A 14,649-nucleotide genomic window follows, 5' to 3' on the forward strand; every position below is an offset into this window, starting at 1 on the left:
CATAATAGATTCTCTTTGATAAATAGAAGTAGAGAATTGACTAGTTTTAAATAGTAGAATTGACTATTTATTAGTCGTTTACTGTAGATGAAGTAAGGAATCACACATTTCCAGCCCTAAGTGTTGTGTTGGCAGCAGTATGCCTGATCTCCTGTCACTCCTATTACTCCTATCCTGGAGTCCTTGCACTGGCTTCCGGTCAAATTCCGCGTAGACTTTAAAATCCTCATGCTCACCTACAAGGCTTTACATGGCTTGGCACCTCAATACCTGTCTGAACTTTTATCGCCCTACTCCCCACCTCGCAACCTCCGCTCTTCAAATTCTGCCCTCCTTACTGTCCCCCAAGCCCGTCTACATTGTATGGGCGACAGGGCCTTCTCCTGCTATGCCCCCAAGCTCTGGAACTCCTTGCCCAAGGATATTAGAGAGTCACCTTCTCTAAACTCCTTCAAATCCAGACTCAAAACCCTCCTTTTCAGAAAAGCCTTTACTTAACTGGTTCCATTCTTCACCCCTCTGCTCTTCTTAATACCATCTTCCACGGTCTCCTCTATTGTTATTGTTGTATTGTTGTAATTATAATTGTGTCCTGTCTTGTGAAATTTTCTTATTTATTGTTGTAGTCTTCTTATCTATTGTTATTGTCATCCTGTAAAGCGCTTTGAGAAGCCACCTTTAAAGGCGCTATATAAAATAAAGTTTATTATTATTATATTATTACTTTTTGTATCCTTCAGACACAAAAGGTGTTGGGAGTGACTTGGGAACAATGCAAACAATAATGTATTTCACAGTTAGAAGCACAAGTCTTTGAATTGTAAGTATTACCCCAGATATTGTCCTGTGCTGTAACCCCTATTTCTCTTTCCCATTCTTTCTGGCTCTCAGCGCATGAAGATCCCAGCCCTAGTGCAGACACTTCCAACTTCCAGCTGCCTCTCCCAAATCCAGGAAAATGTCTGGCTCCTACGATGAATCTGCTAGTATTGAAGAGACCACGGACAGCTTCTGGGAGGTACAAGTGCTGTCCTCTCTTTCCGCTTTATGGAACAAATTGTTTTGCTCATAGCTTTTCTTCAGTTGAATGTTAATACTTCTGAACATCAAAACAGTGTTTGGAATCACAGCCCCAGTACCCCAGTTCAAGCACAGTAGCAGTATTGTATTCTGGGAAATTAGAAAAGTTTACAAAACCACAAGTTCACCCCTTGCAAATGAATACTCCTATAGCCAGCCATTTTCTAATAGCCCAGGTGGGGAGCTGCGTCAGCATGCGTAGGCTGCAAAGGAACAAGTAATAAGTTTATTCCATGCTGAAAAGAGAAGAAAGAAAACACAACGTTTCGGCCGTGGAGCCTTCTTCAGGTGTGTGTAATAGCTTCATTCAATTCAGGGTTGTGGGGGAGATGGAGTCTATCCCAGCAAGCAGTGGGCGCAGGTGAGATAGTGTACATCCAGGAGGGGACACCAGTTCATCAAAAGGCACACAGAAACAGACTCACACCAAAGTACTGTATGTCTTTGGATAATGGAGGAATACAGAGCACCCAGCAGAAACCCTCACAAACATGGGGAGAACATACAAACTCCCTGCAGACAGCACCCCAGGTCTGGAGCTGAACCCAGGGCCCCACTCCTGCAAAGCAGCCATTGTAATCACTGTGCCACCCTGCTACCCTGGTCTCTAAAGTCTCTATTTGTCACATCTCTACGGGACTGTCCCGTTGTTGTTTTTTTAATGTTGTGGCTGCACAGGCTGCACTAAAATGGCTACGTATGAATGAGGAAATCGTTTGGTCTGACTACATACACTGAGCACTTCAAGTTTCTAGCATCTATACATACTGTAGGTTGCACACTATGTTTCACTATGTTTCAGAAGCTTCAAAACACTTCAGAACAAGGTGTCAGCTGAAACCAAACAGAAATTTAACAGAGAGGCAGCAAGAGGAACACGTACAATAGCAGAACTTACAATACATCACCAGAAATCTAAAAACACACACTTACATCTTCAGATTAGAGGCAGTGGCTACTAAAAGATCCAGAGTGAAGATGTAAGAACAGAATAATCAACAGAAAAGCAGTTGAGCACACTGTAGATAATAGTGCATCCACTGTCACTGCAGCAATGGTGTTTTAGTCTGTTGTTTCTGGGCTCCTGGTTAAAACCTGTTTTGAGCAGTTTGTGTAGCCAGGCTCCTCCACCATTCACCAGGTTTGATTGGAGATTTGCACATTGTTCCACAAGCCAAAGACTCTGCTCATTGAGAATACAGCACCCAGCCTGTGGGCAGGAGCTTCGACTACAGTGGAGAGACTCCCTGTGATAGGCAGTGGAGGAGTCTGCAGTGCGGTCCGGCCTGGGTCGAACACAGGCAGAGAGGCAAGGTTTCGTGCCATAGGGTTTCAGTTCGGTTCACACGATCCTGAGAGGTATAATATTTACTAGTAGATAATCTGGATATACTGTACTGTAGGGAGTCCTGGCTTTAGAAATGTATTAAAGAATTTATGGCCATTTTAAAAAAAGAAAGTAATTCAGTTCTTTAAATAGTCAAAGTGGCTCATTCTTATACCAGAGACCTAGTCTAAAACCTGGATAAGCATCAGAAGGAGGATGGACTTCTCTAGAAGGAGGAGTTCTTCTAACACTGTAGGTTAACAGGTGTCCAGCCACAGAGTCACCAGTATTTGGTCACCTCTGGATGGAGTTGTCTGAGAGTAGATTATCTGGGGTTACTCTGAACAGCTGTGGTCAGCTGTGGTTATAATGGACAGCTGTGGCCAGCTGCGATTATTCAGGACAACTGTGGTCTGCTGTGGTTACCCTGGATTTCATCTGAGCAGCCAGCGCTCTGTCCTGGTTTGATAAAAAACCGTTAGCATTTCATGAAAACCTCCTGCCTTGGAGCTGCCGGGAGAAGAAGCCCGTCACAACGCAGAGCGGGCAAGCAGCAGTTTGAAGCGCTGTGATTCGGAGAGACTCCTGAGGTCAGAGCTGCACCCCTGGTGGTGACCCCAGTCCTGCTGCTTGTGGCATCTGTCTGCAGACTCGGTGCTGTGCTCAGCAGCTCTGTCTCCCTTAATCCCATCAGCTCCCATCTGCAGGGGGTGTGAGGGGGGGTTTCTGTTTGGGCCTCATCAAAACAATGTAGATTACAGACTTGACAGGATTCCCCCCCCAGCCAGGGCTATTGCATAACTTCACATGTACAGCCACATGAGCCCCTCCTCTCTCCCAGCATTCACCCACGCCCCTGCAGGCTTAGAGGATGGGCTAAAGACCCACCAACATAATCTTAAGGTGGCACAGGAAGATGAATGCCACAACAATGGGACTGATTATACTAGACACTAGAGACATTCTTAAAATGGAACAGGACAGATACACTGTAGCTATTTCTTCTGTGATCCTGACTGCGTCATCTGTGTCAGTATCAGTATTGTGATAACGTGTGCCATTTGTAAAGACAGCAATGGGAGCATCATTTCAAGGGGTGCAGTATGTATGGTTCAAAAATGAATTAATCAAGAAAAGAATTTAACAGCTTAAAAAATATAAGAAAGGTTGAAAAAAACAGAATTTTCTCACATTAGCTTGTTGCTAATTGATATACGTAGGTAATTGATAACTAAATGAGATGGATATGAGGACAGCATAGCTAGGCAGCTTGTCTCAGACATGCATTAACCAAAAAGGTGTCTCGTATTCACCTTGTGAATTTCTTGATTTCCATGAGGTAGTCTGTCCAATTTGGGATTTTTAACACTTAATGTTATGACTCTTTACAATTTCAATCCTGTTTAGAAGTTATATTCTTTTAAGCTGTGCATGAAACCCTAATCTTGGAGTCTGTGAAGGGTATGTGTTAGACTCTTCCCTGGGGTTGTGAGACCCACTAGTGTGAGTGTGTGAAGGATCTGTGTTAAACTTTTGTCTGTGGTTATGAGACTCACTAGTTTGAAATGTGTAAAGGGTGTGTGTCAGCCTCATTCTGGGGTTGTGAGACTCACTAGTGTGAAGTGTGTGAAGGGTATGTCAGGCCTCTGTCTTGGTTTGTGAGACCCACTAGTGTGAAATGTGTAAAGGGTGTGTCAGACCTCTCTGGGGTTGTGAGACTCCCTAGTGTGACGTGTGTAAAGCGTGTGTCAGGCCTCTCTCTGGGGTTGTGAGACTCACTAGTGTGAAGTGTGTGAAGGGTGTGTCAGCCTCTCTCTGGAGATGTGAGACTCAATAGTGTGAAGTATGTGAAGGGTGTGTGTCAGGCCTTTGTCTGGGTTTGTGAGACCCACTAGTGTGAAGTGTTTAAAGGGTGTGTGTCAGCATCATTCTGGGGTTGTGGGACTCACTAGTGTGAAGTGTGTGAAGGGTGTGTGTCAGCCTCATTCTGGGGTTGTGAGACTCACTAGTGTGAAATGTGTGAAGGGTCTGTGTTAGGCTTCTCTCTGTGGTTGTGAGACTCACTAGTCTGAAGTGTGTAAAGGATGTATCAGACCTCTCTCTAGGGTTGTGAGAGTCACTAGTGTGACGTGTGTTAAGGGTGTGTGTCAGGCCTCTGTCTGGGGGTGAGGTCAAGGCACTGAGCATCTGCGTAATTTTCTGTCAGGTAGGGAACTACAAGCGTGCGGTGAAGAGGATCGATGATGGCCACCGGCTCTGTAACGACCTGATGAACTGTGTCCAGGAGCGTGCCAAGATCGAGAAAGCCTACGCACAGCAGCTCACCGATTGGTCCAAGAGATGGAAACAGCTGGTTGAGAAAGGTAGTAAGGGACTGGGGGGCAGGTAATAGTGTATAGTATAGTGTGAACTATAAATGTAGTTGTCAAGAAACTATGACTGGAAAGGAGACTTCCTAGGACTCGGTTAATTCACCCAGAAGCATTTTATTACAATTCAGTAGGATGAATCTGAGTTCAATAAACTTTGAACATATTTCATTGGTCATAATATTGTTTAATAAAACAGATGTAGTTCATGTTTTTTAGCATTTCAATTTCTAAAAAAAATGAATACACGCCTACAGAAATCTGAATAACAATTGGGTTTGTCTATTGGAACAGAGAACTAAATGATTAAGTATTTATACTAAGCTTAAGTATTCAGTATGGATACCTTTTCGCTTCATGTAGGTTACTGATCAGTCTGTTCTGTTGCCTTGTGATAAAGCCCTGTAACAACTTAAGGTGTTCTATATGACTGTCAATTGCTAAATTGCACAAATGACCTAAATTTAAGATCAAATTTGTAATCAAAGCCCTCAATCTGTCCTCTGTTCATTACTCCTACCTGGCTAGTCTGTATTTCATTGTCCCAGTATAAGTGTGAAGGGCCTCAGTTTAAGGTCTTATGGTTTTCAAGAATCTAAAACACTATAATATAAAACAAATGTCTTTTAAAGGTCTTAACAGGAGTTTTTTTCCTGCATTTCAGAGCTCTTCTTCAGGTGGGGACTTCGGAGTTCCTCATACTCATCGTCTCTCTGTCTGTGTGTCTGACTCAGGGCCTCAGTACGGCACTCTGGAGCGGGCCTGGCTGGCCATAATGACGGAGGCGGACAAGGTGAGTGAGCTTCACCAGGAAGTGAAGAATGGACTCCTCTCTGAGGACTTGGAGAAGGTGAAGAACTGGCAGAAGGACTCTTACCACAAGCAGATCATGGGCGGCTTCAAGGAGACCAAAGAGGCTGAAGACGGCTTCAGGAAAGCACAGAAGCCCTGGGCCAAGAAACTCAAAGAGGTGAGGGCAGGTGCTCAGCCTGCAGATGCTCAGACCTCAGAAAAGAGGCCTTCTCCACTTCGCCACATCTTAGTTTCCACCAGATCCTCTCTTTGCAACCTACCTGTAATGAACTGAGGGAGTTGTATAAATAAAGTTAGTTAAGCAAGGGGATTATGAAGTAAAGACTCCATTAGGATTGAAATTGGAATTGGAATCTAGAATGTGTCATTAGCCGGCTCTCTCCAGGAAGCAAAAGGCTGGTACTGTGCCACTGAAGTAGTTTAGGTTCATTAGGAGCCAAGGAATTCTCAGCTCTCCATTCCACAGCAGCTCCAAATGCAGCAAATGTTCAGTCATCCTAGACACATTGTGTTTGAAGAGAAGAAGATGACTGGGCAGCCTATATATCAGAGGAAATCTGTATGTGCTCTTCTCTTCTTCATGTCTTGAGTTCCATGGGTCGCAGCATTGAGCCAGGTCGACAGCTGGTGATTGGTGGCTATAAACTGAAAGAAAAATTAAAGAGAGTGCAGAGTTTGGGACTGTCAGAGAGAGCTGTGTTCATCCAGAAACATCTCACTGAGTTTTTAGCACACAATTTGTGGAGGTGGAGTACATGTGGAGCAAATTTTGCTCTTGGGGGGGAAAGAGCTTTGGGGGGCAGGAGGTGAGTGCTGTACAGATCAGGCAACAAGTTAATGAGTTAGAGGAGGCTTTATATACAGATGCCTAGGGCTAGCAGGGCCTACCATTGGAGAGTAATGCAGTTTTCCTAAAGATTAGACACTCACGCTGATAGATACTGTTCATAATGCCTGTGGGCCCTTAACCTGATTAGAGATCACCCAGAGTGGAATGCAATGGATGAGTCAATATCTATACAGCACAGCTGTACTTGATGATTGAACAAGATGTGAAGCAAAGCCCAGCTGGGCCTGGAGAACTGTGTGAGCTGAGTCTTATGTTGCTGGTTTTGATTTGTTGTGGAGATCTAAAAGTGTTTTGGCCAAGCAGTAGCCTGAGGTCAATAGAGACAATGGGTTGAGTTAAAATTTAATGATGATGGGTTATTGAGTCCCCAAAGGCTCATCCAGTGAGGACCCTGCAGTCCAGACATTACTGATTCTGTAATGAGCTGTCAGGACTGAGATTTCCGTACTGGCTGCTGAGTGTTGCTAGGATTGGGTCAACCCAGTGGACTTTTTCCACATCCACAATGAAACTTGAACAAGAGGGCTCAATTGGAAGCTACATGAAAGTGAATTGTAGTCTAAGAATCGAAGACACTTCTTAAGGAATGTTGTGGGAGAGAACCAGCTAACCAGCTAACGAGACAGTTCTTAATATTACTGTAATAGAAAGGCTACACTGCCATCTTATTCAGAAACCACAAAGCTGACTGGAAAAGGGAGACATACCTTATTTTTGGTAATCAAACAGTAATTTCCAGATTTGTATGACTAGATAAAAATGAAGATAGTCAAAAGTTGGAAATTTCACTGCTATGTTCTTGAAGCCAAAACCCTGGTTTCTTTCAGGGAAAGCCAATAAAGGATCCCCTGATCGATCCGGTACCATCTACCAAACAGATTACACAGGCCGGATGGTTTCCTCTCGTTTTGTCTTATGTGTTCATCTCCGCTCTCCCCCTTGCTCTATACTGTCCGTCGATGAGACGGTTCTTATGTCGTGTTGTCCCACTCAGCTGGAGACAGCCAAGAAGGTTTACCACATGGCCTGCAAGGAGGAGAAGCTGGCCGCCGCCCGCGAGGCCAACAGCAAGGCGGAGGCCTCGGTCACTGCGGACCAGCAGAAGAAGCTGCACGAGAAGCTGGACAAGTGCAAGCAGGATGTCCAGAAGGTGAGCAGAGGACGTGGCTGTGTGAGCACAGGCCGGACACTGCCCCAAACTGTAGGAGCAGTGGTTTGTCAGCAGCTGTTTATTATTCAGTGAAGAGAACAAATCAGCCAAGAATCTTCCTTTCTCTGAAGGAGGGGGGGCTCACAAGCCCTTTCTTAATTGATCTAAAAGTCTGATTAACGCGCAAAATATTCAAAACATTTCACAGCTGCTATAATGTATAAGATCACATTATTGGCCATATACAATTTCTTGTATTAGGAATTTTGTCTTTTCACATACCTCAACTTGCTCTTCATGAGACACACAGACCAGGAGAGAAGCTTGGGTTCAGAGCCCAGGGTCAGCCATTTATACGGCACCCCTGGAGCAGTTGGGATCAAGGGCCATGCTCAGGAGCCCAACAGAGTAGGATTCCTCTACCGGCCGCAGGACATGAATCGGCAACCTTCCAGCCACAGGCACACATCCTTAGCCACAGAGCCACCACACATTATCAAGTAGATAATGTACTTATCTGCAGCTGATTCAGTCATGGTTGTTTGACAAGTGGGAGGTTTGCAGTAGTTAGAAAAGGACATTAAGTTTTTACAACCCTGCCGCATATGATAAAAATGAATAAGCTTATGCACATACTTACCTATACATGTCTGTTATTATCATGTACAATAAGCGTGCTTACAGACAGAGACTATTAATTAAAGAAGCTCCTAACTGGAAAGAAGTTTCCTTTCTTGAATTGTTCCTCAGCATTGTGCCTCAGTGCACCTGAGTGTATTGTTAGCACTTCATATACCACAAAACATTCAAAACGCCCTTTGAGATGAGAAGGGCTTTGAAGTAAAATGCACTTTATTTAAAGAGCTCAGACAGAGTAAAGAAAAGAAAAACAAGTCAGTCGCACAGGCAGGTGGAAGTCCACAGCTAGCATATAGCTTGTGTGCCATTTTCCAGATGAATGCATTTGGAAAAGACCTGTTAACCAGAAACATTTTTTGAACTGTTACATGAGCACTACTGTATGTGAGCAACCTAACACACAATGAAGGAGCTCTAGACATTTTTTTATATCTGTTAATATCTGAGATATGGTGCATCTTATTGCATACAATGAAACAGACACATACCACGTACTTACAGTAAGTTCAGCCAGAAGTTGTGCTGTCATGCTGTCAGAAAATCTTTAAGTTGGGCCAAAAGCAGAAAGCCTTGCTGACCTCTGGGAAATGAGTTTGACACCACTGCTTTCAAGCAATTATTTGCTTTCATCTTTTTGAGGAAAAGATTCACTTTAAAAGGAAATGTTATTACAGGTTAATAAAGTACGGATATTGTACAATAAAGCTTCACATAAAGATGTTAACCTTATTTCCAGACCCCATACGCTCTTTTTCCAATATTTTAATCAGAAACAAATCTAAGAGACAAAAGGTTATCTTATGCAAATGCTCACTCTATTGTTGGACTCATGTTTCGACTCATTTGAGTTATTTCTCCGCCATTTCCGACTCTTTAGGAAGAAGTCTGAGAGGGTTTCTCCTCATAAAGATATTTCATTAGCTAATTGCTGCATGACAGACATTGCTCCCCTGGGCCTGTCACCATGTAATCAAACTGTTGTCCTTGGCCTAGTTATTGAGAAAGAAACCTCGGCCTAATGCGGTCCCTGCAAAGGTTGAACACTGTAGGACCAATTCATTAACTTTAAACCGTGCGGCTGTAAGTCAGGACTCTTTAATCATTCCCTTTCTCCATGCATTTTTAATAACTGACATTTGTACAGCAGCCTGCACTATTTGTCTTCCAGGACACGGGAATGTTGCATTATTTCACTGCTCAGACTCTGTGTGCAGAACGTTTAGTAGTTTCATCAATTTTTAAGGACTAAAAAAATTACCTACCTCTAATTTTATTGGCTTGTTAAGAGATGGTAATGTTGTGTGTTTTATTTTTGTAAACATATTGGATTTCAACTTTACGTTATGCAGAAATTCAAATGCAAAAGAAGAACAGACCCATTGAGACATCACCAAGTTCTTAATATTACTGTAATAGAGGGGCTACACTGCCATCTTTTTCAGAAACCACAAAGCTGACTTTTCACTGGAAAAGGGAGACATAACTTAGTTTTGGTAATCAAACAGTAATTTCCACTTCTGCATGACTAGATAAAAATGAAGATAGTTAAAAGTTGGAAATTTCGCTGTGGTTAATTGTTGTGTTGCTAACGTTAGGTCCATTGCTCAAGCACATGATGTCACTTCCTGCAATGCGTATGCAGGACAGTAGATCACAATGCATTTTAGAAATGTAGTACAGGTATCAGGACAGTCAGGTCTTCCATCTTTATCTTTCAACTTCAGCAGCTGCTGAAAATCCCCAGCTGCTCATTTTTTTGGGGGGGAGGGGGGGCAGTAACTGGGTATAATGGGATTGCTATCGGCTTTTCTGCTACATACCTGGGTGCTTCAGAGGATATTTGCTCCACATTGATTTTAAAATATGCCTGGGTGCACTACACTGGAATGGTGTGCTGTGCTTGTGACTGTGTCATGGTGCTGTGTTCCAGGCCAGGGAGAAGTACGAGAAGGCGCTGGACGAGCTGAACAAGTGCACACCCCAGTACATGGAGAACATGGAGCAGGTGTTCGACCAGTGCCAGCAGTTTGAGGAGAAGAGGCTGTGCTTCCTCAAGGAGGTACTGCTTGACATTAAGCGCCACCTCAACCTCACTGAGAACCAAAGGTGAGCTGCTGCCCTCCTGTCCCATAACGTCCCGTTGTTCTCTTTGAGATAGACTTCCACTTCGGTCAGGGAGTTGTGGGTAAGGTTCTGAAATAGCATGTGGTGCAAAATGCGATATCAGGTGGCTCAAGGAGTCAACAGTTTGCTGTGTTTCTTTTGTGTGTAGGTAGTTCTTAATTTACAATCTCTGAATTTGCACGTTTTTGATATATCGTACATTCTCACAGCAAAGCCTTTGTGCATGTCCAGCAAAAGGCAACTGGATGGAGTGTTTGAGACTATATACAGGATACATTCACCCATCTCCCATCGTCTTCTCCTTATTAAATAACTTTATTACATGTCTTTGTTATATTCCCTTGACATTTTACATAAAATAGATTAGCATTAACCAAATTCCATTCCATTTCAAAATCCATTCATTTTCTAAACTGCTTTATCCAGAACAGGGTAGTGGGGGAGCCAGAACCTATCCTGGCAAGAAACAGGTACAAGGATGAATAACCTTTGAAAGGGATGCCAGCCCATCACAAGGCACACATAGACAATCACACATTCACACCAGTCAGTTTTCTCAATTAACCTGCCAGTATGGTTTTGGACTGTGGGAAGAAACCAAGGAAATTAGAGCACCCAGATGTAACCCACATGAACACATGGAGAACATACAGCAATTCCAGACACTCCAGGAATCGAAGCCAGGGCGCGAACTGCAAGGCAGCAATGCAAAACACTGCACTACTGTGCCACTACCTTAACAACCATTTACTTCTCAAATGACTTTTAATACAACATCCTACATCTTTAACATAAACATCTGACATGAATAAATCATTTTAATCTGGGAGTTCAGGCCTGTGGTTGAAAATGGACCCAGAACACACACCCACCATTTACATACGTTCTAATAGGCAACATGTTTTTGTTTTAGTCATTTCAGGAATGTGTCTGCCATGAAAAATTATAACTACCGTTACCTCTATTTTGTTAAGATTTTCAACTCGTCAGTATATTTTAACAGTGTCGATTCCTGTTTTCCACATGGAGGAAACGTGTTTGGATTCTCAAAGCTGTCAGAACAAACAGAGAAGGGGCCATTCAGAAATGTGCATGGAAGATGTTAACACTGGCAACCACTGTGTCTCCTAAACTTTTATTCCTGTCACGAGACAACTCTGGGATTGTCTGCCAACCTATTGTTGTTAAACCCTAGCCTTGACACCACATGCCTGTAGTGTTACAGATTTAAAGTAGTTAATAGTGGGGGGTGATCTTTATTAGCTTGTACTTGTACAAACATGACCCATCATAAGCCTCTGGTCTCCTTGTATGGATCATTGAGATGTGATCATTTTTTACATATTTAAGGGGCTCTTGAGGGGTTCCACTAGTAAAAGCCCTCGTTGGCCACAGTCTTGATGCCCAGCCCTTGCTGAGTCAAGTCTGCACTAGACTTGACTTGAATAACCCAGAGTACCCAGGATTCCCCAGCCAATGTGCGCTGAAGTCAGTCTGGGAATTCTCAGGTTGCCAAGCAACAGCGGCAGCAGTGCAGTGCCCTTGGACGGGCAGTGTTGTCAGGGGGAGAAATGGTGATGTTTTGTTCTCGTTCACATTTAAGAGAGCAACTTTGTCACCAGAAAAAAACAAACACAGTCACGGGGTGCCTCCAGAGTGGCTCAACTGGTAAAGTGATTGCCTCATCTTAAGTTACGCTCAAGGAACATGGATTCGAATTAGAGATTGTGCTACATTTACAAAAAATAAATACAGTATGAGAAAACGTGGACATTCACATTTTACAGCAAAGCTGTGCTTTGCTTCAGAAAATATTGAAGTATTCCTGTAACGGGAGCTCCAGCAGAGAAGGTGTCAAATTCTGGGACACATGACATTCCTGATGAAAGAAGGTAGAGTAGCAATACAAAATTGAAAACCGCATGCGAATTTGGAAAGGAATTTGCTGCACCTCCGAGAAACATATCCCCTATGGCATGTAAGCGCTGTTGAGGTACATTGGCAGATTGATAGGAAGTATCAGACACAAAGCAATCATGTTTTTAAGCTCTTCAAAGTAATCTGGATGGTGTGTAGGCGCAGATAGCTGCTGTGTGTCAGATGGGCCATGATTCAGCCTAGCCCAGCACTATTAAATCATGAGTTATGCTTATACGGAGGTTTGTGGGAAGCAGCATTAACACATACACACAGCCATCCAAGAGCACCTCCTCTGAGAGAATCTACGGACATTCAGTACTTCCAGAGTGAATGCTTAGTGGGCACTGCTCTGACCCCTGTCTCCGTTGTAACCTAATCACACACACAAACACACAGTGCATACTGAATACAGCTGAAGAGGCCAGAACACAGCATAGAGTATTTCTTCTGCAACACTTAACCTTAGGACTTAGGACAGAAAGCTCTCCTCATAGAAAGCACTGTAGAGTTCTAAATTGACTCCCTGCAAGGCCAGTTCTCAACACAGCACAACATAGTAAAAATACAAAGGGCTGTACAGACTGCTTTCAAGTCAAATCTTGTAATCTTCTAATCTTTTTTAATTGTTTTTAATTGTGATGCAAATGATTACGTTTGTTAAAGTTGATTAAGACAAGTCATAAAGCTTCAGAAGAGATCCCTCTGCAAAAATCCCCTTCTGTTCATAGGGGATTAGTTAGTAATAGCAGTGTCTGTTAGTGGGCCTGTGCTGACTGAGTCTCTATTTTTGTCTTTGTGTTAACATGAACTCCTTCCTGCCCTTAGCTATGCCAACGTGTACTGGGAGCTGGAGAACACCATCCGCACTGGAGACGCTCAGGAGGATCTGAAGTGGTTCAGCAACAACCATGGCCCCGGCATGCCCATGAACTGGCCGCAGTTTGAGGTACACCCCTCACGCCGTGTCCCACAGAACAGTGCACAGGTTTCCCACTGTGCTCCTCACTGGGAAAAAGCCTGTAAAAAAACAGTTTGAAATCGTGAAATCAGATTACAAAACAGTCATGGTGAAACCACTAGAATTGAACAAGTAAATCAACAAAAAAATGATTTTAAAAAAAGTAATTTTCTCTATATCGTTGAGCTATTTGAACAGGAAAAAAATGTTTTAGAAGAAAAGTCTGTGAGATCATCCAACGTTCATCCAACGTTTACACACGTTTTTCAGCGCTCTTTGTGTGCCACTAAGTTGTGTAGTTTGCCCTGTAAGGCGAGTCAAAGCTAACTTCTGAATGCTGTCTGCATTTGACAGGCCATTTTGTCATTCCAGAATACAGCTGACCTGCCACCAGGGGATGCCAAAGGCCCTCTAACAATTGTAAACGGGCATACTTGGTGGTAATTAGTTCATTATTAGATTATTGATGACAAATCTAGATTTTTGATTAGTGGTGTCTAGAGTATAAAAAGGGCCTGTAGTGTTAATAATGGTTGAGTTTGGTAAGAGTTACTGTATGGGTGGATGCTTCTTGAGAGCTTTATGAAGGGCAATTAAAACCTCCTGGAGCATTATCCAGCAGCCATATCACCCTGCAGCTCACAACTGGCAACCCACTGAAGCTAAGCAGGTGTGAGCCTGGTCAGTACCTGGATGGGAGACCTCCTGGGAAAAACTAAGGTTGCTGCTGGAAGAGGTATTAGTGGGGCCAGCAGGGGGTGCTCACCCTGCGGTCCATGTGGGTCCTAATGCCCCAGTATAGTGACGGGGACTCTATACTGTAAAAAGGCGCTGTCCTTCGGATGAGATGTAAAACCGAGGTACTGACTATCTGTGGTCATTAAAAATCCCAGGGTGTTTCTCGAAAAGAGTAGGGGTGTAACCCCGGCGTCCTGGCCAAATTTCCCATTGGCCCTTACCAATCATGGCCTCCTAATAATCCCCCTCTATGAGTTGGCTTCATTACTCTGCTCTCCCCACTGATAGATGATGTGTGGTGAGTGTTCTGGTGGGGCTGCACATTGGTGGTGGTGGAGTGGATCCCCATTACCCGTAAAGCGCTTTGAGTGAAGTGTCCAGAAAAGCGCTACATAAATAAAAGCTATTATTATTATTACTGTATCAGGGAGGGCAGCCGGGTCAGCTCGGGACTGTCCAGCTTGAGACTGACATTGACTGACCAGTTAGACACGATGATCCTCCTCTCTCAGAGGTAATCCCTGGCTCCAGTTTAGGACAGACGTCTGTCTGATTACTGTCTGCTCCTGTGGCTATATCCAAGCATCAGATACATCAGACTGGTTAAGCAATGGAGTGTCCTTTTTATGGAATAGTTTTCTGCAAAGCCTGAGCACCTCTCTCAACTATACTGGCTACATC

The 14,649-nt window shown here is 43.6% G+C and overlaps 1 protein-coding gene across 8 annotated transcripts in view; it reads left to right on the plus strand.

Moving 5' to 3' along the window:
• The window catches only part of pacsin1b (protein kinase C and casein kinase substrate in neurons 1b), a 99,731-nt gene that overhangs the window by 76,005 nt on the left and 9,077 nt on the right, over nucleotides 1–14,649 (plus strand). For 7 of the 8 annotated variants that reach the window (XM_088639864.1, XM_088639865.1, XM_088639866.1 and 4 more), the window contains 6 exons: nucleotides 892–1,018; nucleotides 4,614–4,770; nucleotides 5,511–5,746; nucleotides 7,434–7,589; nucleotides 10,159–10,334; nucleotides 13,098–13,218. In XM_088639864.1, coding sequence (XP_088495990.1) covers nucleotides 959–1,018; nucleotides 4,614–4,770; nucleotides 5,511–5,746; nucleotides 7,434–7,589; nucleotides 10,159–10,334; nucleotides 13,098–13,218 — 906 coding nt within the window. In that variant the 5' untranslated portion in view covers nucleotides 892–958. Of the gene's footprint in view, nucleotides 1–891; nucleotides 1,019–4,613; nucleotides 4,771–5,440; nucleotides 5,747–7,433; nucleotides 7,590–10,158; nucleotides 10,335–13,097; nucleotides 13,219–14,649 lie in introns of those variants that run through there. The other variant, XM_088639872.1, reaches the window with a different exon arrangement.

The sequence above is a fragment of the Lepisosteus platostomus genome, chromosome 7 (genome assembly GCF_059453375.1).
Source record: "Lepisosteus platostomus isolate fLepPlt1 chromosome 7, fLepPlt1.hap1, whole genome shotgun sequence".
NCBI classification, from domain to species: domain Eukaryota; kingdom Metazoa; phylum Chordata; class Actinopteri; order Semionotiformes; family Lepisosteidae; genus Lepisosteus; species Lepisosteus platostomus.